The 7,702-nt window shown below is 47.1% G+C and overlaps 1 protein-coding gene across 1 annotated transcript in view; it reads left to right on the top strand.

The window, feature by feature from the left end:
• The window catches only part of CINP (cyclin dependent kinase 2 interacting protein), a 12,532-nt gene that overhangs the window by 3,196 nt on the left and 1,634 nt on the right, over nucleotides 1–7,702 (top strand). The window contains exons 2-4 of the mRNA XM_006018062.1: nucleotides 1,902–2,096; nucleotides 3,112–3,238; nucleotides 5,603–5,732. Of these exons, the coding sequence (XP_006018124.1) occupies nucleotides 1,902–2,096; nucleotides 3,112–3,238; nucleotides 5,603–5,732 (452 nt within the window). The remainder of the gene's footprint in view (nucleotides 1–1,901; nucleotides 2,097–3,111; nucleotides 3,239–5,602; nucleotides 5,733–7,702) is intronic.

Below are 7,702 nucleotides of genomic sequence, written 5' to 3'. Positions count from 1 at the left end.
TGGGCTAGGGCGGGGGGCGGCCCCTGCTACACGTTACATGTAGTGCGCGGTACAGCCACACGCTGCGTATTGCAGGTTGCGCCATGAACCCTGCACTGCATGTAGACTGGTCACACGTTACATGTGTAGTGCAGTGGACTGGTCACATGTTACATGTTCATGGTGTAATACTGTGCGCTGCACGTAGACCGGTCACACACTACATGTGTAGTGCAGTGAACTGGTCACACGTTACATGTTCATGGTGTAATACTGTACACTGCACGTAGATCGGTCACACGTTACATGCATTGTGCAATGAACCATGCACCCCACATGGACTGGTCACATGTTACATGTTGCGCAATGACCCCTACACTAAATATAGACCGATCACCCATTACATGTATTGCACAATGAACTGTGCATGACATGTAGACTTGTCACGCATGACGTGTTGTGCAGTGAGCCATGTGCTACATGTAGACCAGCCACACATTACATATATTGTGCAGTACACATCGACTGGCGAAACACTATGTAGTACATGTATTGCACCATGAATCACATGTTACATGAGTAGACCACCCGCATTACATGTATGGCACAATGAACACAGTAAATGTAGACTGGCCACATGCTACATGTATCGCAGTTTGCTGTGTGTTACATGTAGACCGGTCACACATTACATGTACCGTGCAAGTATGGGCGACTGGTGCCTCCCAAGTCTGGGGGGGCACCAGATTGCCGATGGCGGGGGAGAGGGGCACTTCTGGTTTTGCAGCTGGCGTTTCCAGAGGGTGCACCCCCTACGCGTTGCCAGTGGCGCAATGAATCACGTACTGCACACAGACCAGCCACGTGCTATTATTTGTATGTATTGCTCAGTGAACTGCACAATACTTGTAGACCGGCTACATGTGAAGTAATTGTCACAGGAGAGAAAAGGGGACTAGCTGGCTCTAAAAAAGTACTAAGTTGCAATAGAGTTACTGCTTGAACATGTGTCTCAGCTCTACAGCTGATTGCTGCCCAGCTTTTGTGGGAACGTGCGGCAGGACCCCATGTTGGTAGCGAGGGTATGTGCCCACAATTGTTGCTGTTCCTGTAGCAACTACCAATTCCTGCCCCTCGATTTATGGCAGATCTATGATGGTGAAAAGGGGGTGAAGAGGGAGAGGTGCATCATTGCATAAAAAACATCACACATTTTTCTCCAGTTAAAAATAAACTAGAAGCTTTATTCATCCACTAGGGGCCTAGGGCTGCATTATTCACTTTAAAATTGAAGCAGAAACAAGTAAACAAGTCAAACTTCATTGGAATGAGTCTACACTGGTGGACCATGAAGACTATTAAAAAGAAGAGAGGGTCATTAACACCTGTGGAATGAAGAGTTTAGAAAGGATCAGGTAGATTATAATGAGTCATGAAGTCAAGTGACTCTCTCAGCTGCCTGACTAAAAATGCTGCTGGCATGGCCAGGAAGTTGGTTTTAAATTTTCGGTAGATCAGGAATCAAAAGGGACACAAATGCACCAGCGCACATCCCCCTGGATCCGCTCCTGCCCTCTCCGCTATGATTTTCTGTATAAAGGGGGGAAACCCCCCCCCTGGTTCTTGTGGCAGTTTCTGGGATTGTGGAGCTCATCTAAGAAATTGAGCATCAGCCCACAAAGCATGTGCCCTCTCTTTATATCTTATCTTGTTTATAGGGTGTATCTCTACCTTGCCTTCTGACTGACTTCAGAACAACACAGCTCACTACCTCTCTCTTAAGTTACTGCCATTCTGCTAAATTCTGTTTCATTTTCTCAGCTGTCACCAAGGGAGAAGCAAAGAAAACATCACATGGACACATGTGCAACTATGATCACCAGGTGGAGCAGCACTTCAGTTCCTTGTCACAAGTTTTAAAGCTGCTTTTTCTTTCCTTTTTACATAGCAAAGAGCCCTGCAGTTGTGACTCCCAAAAGACCTGTCTTATCTGTTAGCGCAAGGAAAATTAAGGATAATGCAGCAGATTGGCATAATTTAATGATGAAATGGGAGAGCTTGAATGATAAGGGTTTCACGGCTGCCAACAAAATTGTGAACCTGAAAATTAGCACACAGTGAGTATGGCAAAATATGACCTATGGGCCAGATCTGGCTTGCCAAGGAATTTTATCTGGCCTGCAGCAGGTCACTTGGCCCTGCCTAGCCCAGGAACAGAGGACAGCCCAGCCATGGCACATGCAGCCAGTCTCACTGCTCCCAGGCACAAGGCAGGGGCAGCATGGCAGTCAAACTCTGCTTCTCAGGAGCAGCCCCTTTTGACTGCTGCCACTAGCATCTCCACTGCTGCCAGAGCCAACCCCGCTGCCCAGGCAGCTCTGGCCTACCTGCCTCGCAGCCACCACCAGGGGCACAAGGGAGCGGGAGGGCAGAGCGTCCATTAAGACTGGCTGGGAGCCCTGTGGGCAAGGTATGCCCCACCAGGAGGGTAGGATGGGACTGCAGGGAGCAGATCATGGCTCTGCCCTAGGCCCTGCACTGTCACTGCCTTGGGATCTTGGCCCCCCAACCTGTCCCACTCCTGGACACTGCTCCCTGCCTGTCCAAGTGTGCCCTGCCTGCAGGGGTCCTGGCTGATCTTCATGGAGATCCCACCTACCTGCTCTGTCCAGCACCCCCAGTGGTAGGTGCAAGGTGGATATACCCCGGCCAGATAATATCAATTGACCCCTTGTGCCGAGCTAGGCCAGCACCTCCCCCCCAATCTCCCTCCCCAGCCCACAATAGTTTATCCAAGTTCCTAAAGTGACCCTCCAGCCAAAATAATTGCCCATCCCTGTTTTAGGGCATAAGGTAACCTATTACTAGTGGGGTTTAGAAAGAAACTTTCACTGTAAACAGATTATTTCATTACTGCCTAATGTAGGCTTCTCATCTCTTCCCGAGTCATCTGATGCTAATCTGTGTTGGATGGTAGCCTGAAGAAATCACTCATTGGTTCTCTTATTGGTCACAAAAGAGGCTTGTAGGATGCAGGCCTTAGAATTGTGGAGAACAGCATGGATTTTAAATTCTTAGCATTTTGAGTAAAGGTGTACAGAGGCATTCACGCTGATATATGCTTTTGTATAGATTTAAAGATAACAGGCTGGAGATTGAATGTGAGAACCCTACTCAAGACTCTGGAAAGCTGTCTCCTCACTATAATGAAGAACTGGAGATGTATTGTACAGAATTACTTGAGATACTGGAAAACATGGTAATGTTTATTTGTTATTCTTCCATAGTGTGTATTCCCCATTCTTACTTATTTATTCAATTTATATGCTGCCCTTCCCAACAAGGGCTCAGGGCAGCTTAGAGCAGGAGAACAGAACAATTTATAAAACAGGCACGTGACAAGAGAACAAAGCAATGTAAAAGGAGACCTAGAATATCAACATAAAATAGAGACCCACTAAGCCAGAGGTGGCCACCCTGTGGCATGAGTACCATAAGTGGCATGGGCAGCCTCTGTGTAGCACACAGCAGATCAGCAAGGGGTCAGGCAGTACAGCAGCAGATAGGTCAGGAAGCAAAAAGCAGAACAATAAATCAGGCAGGGAGCACAGAATAGGGAACAAAAAGCAAAGGAAACCAGATTGGGCAGAGGAACAATATCAGAGTGGCACTTAGGGAGGGATGCTGGACTAGTTTGTGGCACTTCTGCTGAAAGGGTTGGCCCCCACTGCACCAAACAATACCCCAGCCTGGTTTTGTTTGCTGGATGCCTGCTCAAATAGCTTTAGAAAGATATCCAGGCTTGGGCTCCGGTTGGGCCTCAGGAAGGAGGGTATTCCAGAGCTGGGGAGCAAGAATCACCTTATAAGGCTATTGCTGACAAGCTGGTTAGTCTGAAGTACGTACTGAAGTCAGGCAAATATGCCTTACTTTCATAATACCCATAACTGATTTATCATAAGTACCATGCACTGTGTTTATCAGATTGATTTACAAGTTTTAAGACCTGATTTTACACCCGTCTTCTGGCTCCCAACCTACTCTTGCTTTTTAGTGCAATCTAAATGTTATTGTGCAAAAACAATCCTGTCTCCAAATTGTATATATCTCTTCTATCACCATAAACTTTCCAAGTACTTAAGAAAAAATAAGCATGGCATTAGAAAGAGCACAGAATGCTTTAGTAAGTTGGGCCTAGGAATCCATGTCCTCCCAAGATTTTTGGAAAGAGTAGGAATGCAATATCTGACATGCTTAGTGCAAGAGAAGTTCACAGCTTCAGTGTTGTATGACTTTAAAATAAAGGAAACAGTAGAGGTTTTTTTTTAAACTACTGAGTTGGCAAAAGGGACAGGAATAATTCCGTGAACAACACAATTTATTCTAAGTGTTAAGTCTTAATCAAAATAACTTTCATAGCCCTTAGTCATTAGGAAGAATGTTTATTTTAAAAGATTTTAGTATTCTGTTAAGATTAATTTCTGCTCAAATTGGATAGAATTCTAATGATTCCCAATTCCCCATAAGCTTGATCTTCTAGAGAAAGCCATAGTGATTCTTTTCTTTCTTAGCATGAGTTACTGTCATGATTCAGCCCATTAAGTGCACTGATGTAAGCTATTAACTCTAATGTAACCCTCTTGAGCAATGAGGGTTTAAGCTAGTGGTGAATTAGACAATGCATGTAGCTACTGACACGTTTTAATTTCCATCATTTATGATTGTATGAACTTCATTTAGGGGCTTATAGCATGATTTTGATGCTCATGTCTTGACATAAGATGCTGCTGCCAAATTCAGTTACTTTTTTAATGAGCGTTACCACAGGTAATGCAGCTATTAATTCCCTCTTGCATTTCTAAACCATCAAGAATAAATGCCCATGTTGCATTAGAAATAATTAGCCCCCTTATTGACAGTCTTGGAAGTCAGTAGAAGATTGAAATGGCATACAGACTGGACTGTTTTCCTTACGCCTAGATATGGCTCATCCAAATCAAACAAAAAGCACATTGGCAGGATAGCCTGGATAAGATCTGCACTTCTTGTGCCTTGACTGTACTCGTTCTGTAAGAAAGAGCCATTTTCATGCAGAATCCAACACTTTTCACCACTGCTACATTCTTAGAAAGAAGAACAATGGAAGGAGATAGAGAGAGATTTGTAAACTTTCCATATGGAGAACTTGGATTTAATATTCAAGAAAAGAGAACTAGAGATAAGTGAGGCATTCCTCATCCGTTCAAAGCTTTTGCCTTTGAAAGCTTGTCTAAGTATATCCTAGCCATGCAGCTGGTCCAAAAAAAACATCACTTACAAAAATCCTCGCCTCTTGCATAGTTCCTGGATCATATGGCTATGATTATAGTTCTAATACTACCAACTACAGATAAGGAAATATTCAAAGTAAGAACAAGCAGCATATGCAGGATTGGAAATCTGTATGTAAATATTTATATGTAAATATCACTATTTCATTGTACTTGTAGCCAGCAAAAGTGAATTAGAAATTTCAAGACTGGATGGGGTTTTCACAAGTGTTTTGGAAATTCAGTAACAGCTGATGAATTTGCTGTATCATAAAATGCCTCAGATGTTACCTAACTAAACTCTCATCTGTCAGACAAAAATACAACTGAAAATGGAAAAACTGACTTCAACTACAAAAGGAGTCTGTGACTTGGAAACATACCATTCTGGGGATGGAAACTGCAAGGCACCCCTCTTTCACACATGGCCCACTTTGTACTTCTGTAAGTAGAAAAGCCATATTTTTTAAAAACTACTTGTGAGTTTTGTCCAATGACAAGGCAAATTGAAAAACTAAGTTCAGAATTGACAAAACCTATTAACCTTTTTCTTGATAAGATCAACTTCGCCTCACCTAAAAAGGGAAAGCCTGCCTCTTTTTCTAATTAACAGATAAACGACTGTACAAATTAACTCAGCTCAAATACATACATATATATATATACATACATACATACATATGTCATATATATATTCATAGATTCATAGATGTTAGGGTCGGAAGGGACCTCAATAGATCATCGAGTCTGACCCCCTGCATAGGCAGATATATTGCCAGATATCTGTCTGACAAAACAATTACAGATATAGACACAGGGAAAGGTCATTGCTACCAGTTACTCCCCCTTCAGAGAATTTGTCTGGCAGCTTTAAGTCCTAGTCTACAGACCCATGTGTAGAATGGCACTTAAATGATCTCTCCATGTGGGAGAGGACAGTTGTACCTTGGTTAGGTGACAGATAGCCATTGGAAAGTTTTGAAAAGTCTTTGATCCTACAGTAAAAAATAATGTACATTTTTACCACTTCTGTAGCTGGTTTTGAGACTCTGCTGTTAAGCTCTAGAATGGAAAGAGGATTTATACCATGAAACAAGTGTTGGGAGAAATGTATTAAATATTTGAACAATAAATTTGGCATTTTATACCCTATTCAGGGCTGTTCAACTAATAGTCTGCAGGCCCTGTGCAGCCCCCAAGGGGTTAAACTTCAGCACTCAGCCTCCTGCTGCTGCAGGAATTTCTGGGCTCCCCTTCCAGCCTACCTCCACCTTCTGCTGCCTGCCTTTCTCCCTGAGGTGGAGCAGGGCAGAGTGGCACAGCTCACAGAGCCAAGGAATCCTACAGCCAGGTGGCTCAGGGGCACTGACATAATGCAGTTGTGAGGGGAAGGGCACCCACCACAAGACACAGCACAGGGAACCCACACATCTTACAGTCTAGGGCAGGGGTCGGTAACCTATGGCATGCGTACTGAATGTGGCACACGGGCTGCTTCCCACCCCAAGGGGCGGGAAGAGGCATGCCCAGATTGAGCAGCACATGGCTGCCCGAGAACACCCTTGTGCTGCTGCCGACCCCTGCATTAGACTTGCCACTGCTGGACCCCAGCCCTGGAACACCAACCCCTGCCAGGTAAGAGCCCCGGGCCCCAATCCTAGCCCGGCCCCAGGCAGGGGACCATCCCCACCCCAATGGCCCTGGCCCCAACTGTGGGCTGCTGGCCCGCAGGCCCCAGCCGGCACCACCGCCACCATGGACCCTGGGCCTGGCCACATGCTTCCGGCAGGCCGGCACCGTTGCTGCTACAGGCCCTGGCCCAATGCCAGCAACGGGCCGGGGCCATTAGGATGGGGTCGGGGCCGCAGACCTGCACAGGCCCTGGCCCCATCCTGGAGCTACAGATGGCCCTGGCCACGTGCTGCCAGTGGGACCAGCTGGCACCCCTGCAGCCACTGGGCCAGGGCTGTTGGCTGCACTGGGATGAGGCCAGGGCCCAGGCCCGTGCACAGGCCCTGGCCGGCACCGCCGCTGCCCGCCCCAGCCCAGCGCTGCTGCTGGGCTGGGGCCATCTGCAGTGCCAGGATGAGGCTGGGGTCTAGCCCCATCTTGGTGCTGCCGGTGGGCTGGGCCCCAGCCGGCACCTCCACCACTGCTGCTGGGCCAGGGCCATCAGCAGCACCTGCCGGCGGGAGAGGCCCTGGTGGCATGGACAGTGCCTGCCCCAGCCCAGTGCCGCTGCTGGGCCAGGGCTGTCTGCAGCGCTGGGATGAGGCTGGGGCCCAGGCCCATCTTGGCACTGCAGATGGCCCCAGTCCCATGTTGCCGGTGGACGCAGCCCCAGCCCCATCCCGGTGCTGCTGGCAGATGCAGCCCTGGCTGGCACCTCTGCCGCCGCTGCTGGGCCCGGGCCC

This window comes from Alligator sinensis, unplaced genomic scaffold (genome assembly GCF_000455745.1).
Source record: "Alligator sinensis unplaced genomic scaffold, ASM45574v1 scaffold85_1, whole genome shotgun sequence".
NCBI lineage: Eukaryota > Metazoa > Chordata > Crocodylia > Alligatoridae > Alligator > Alligator sinensis.
The sequence above is the reverse complement of the archived record's forward strand: the minus strand, read 5'-3'. Positions and strand labels throughout refer to the sequence as shown.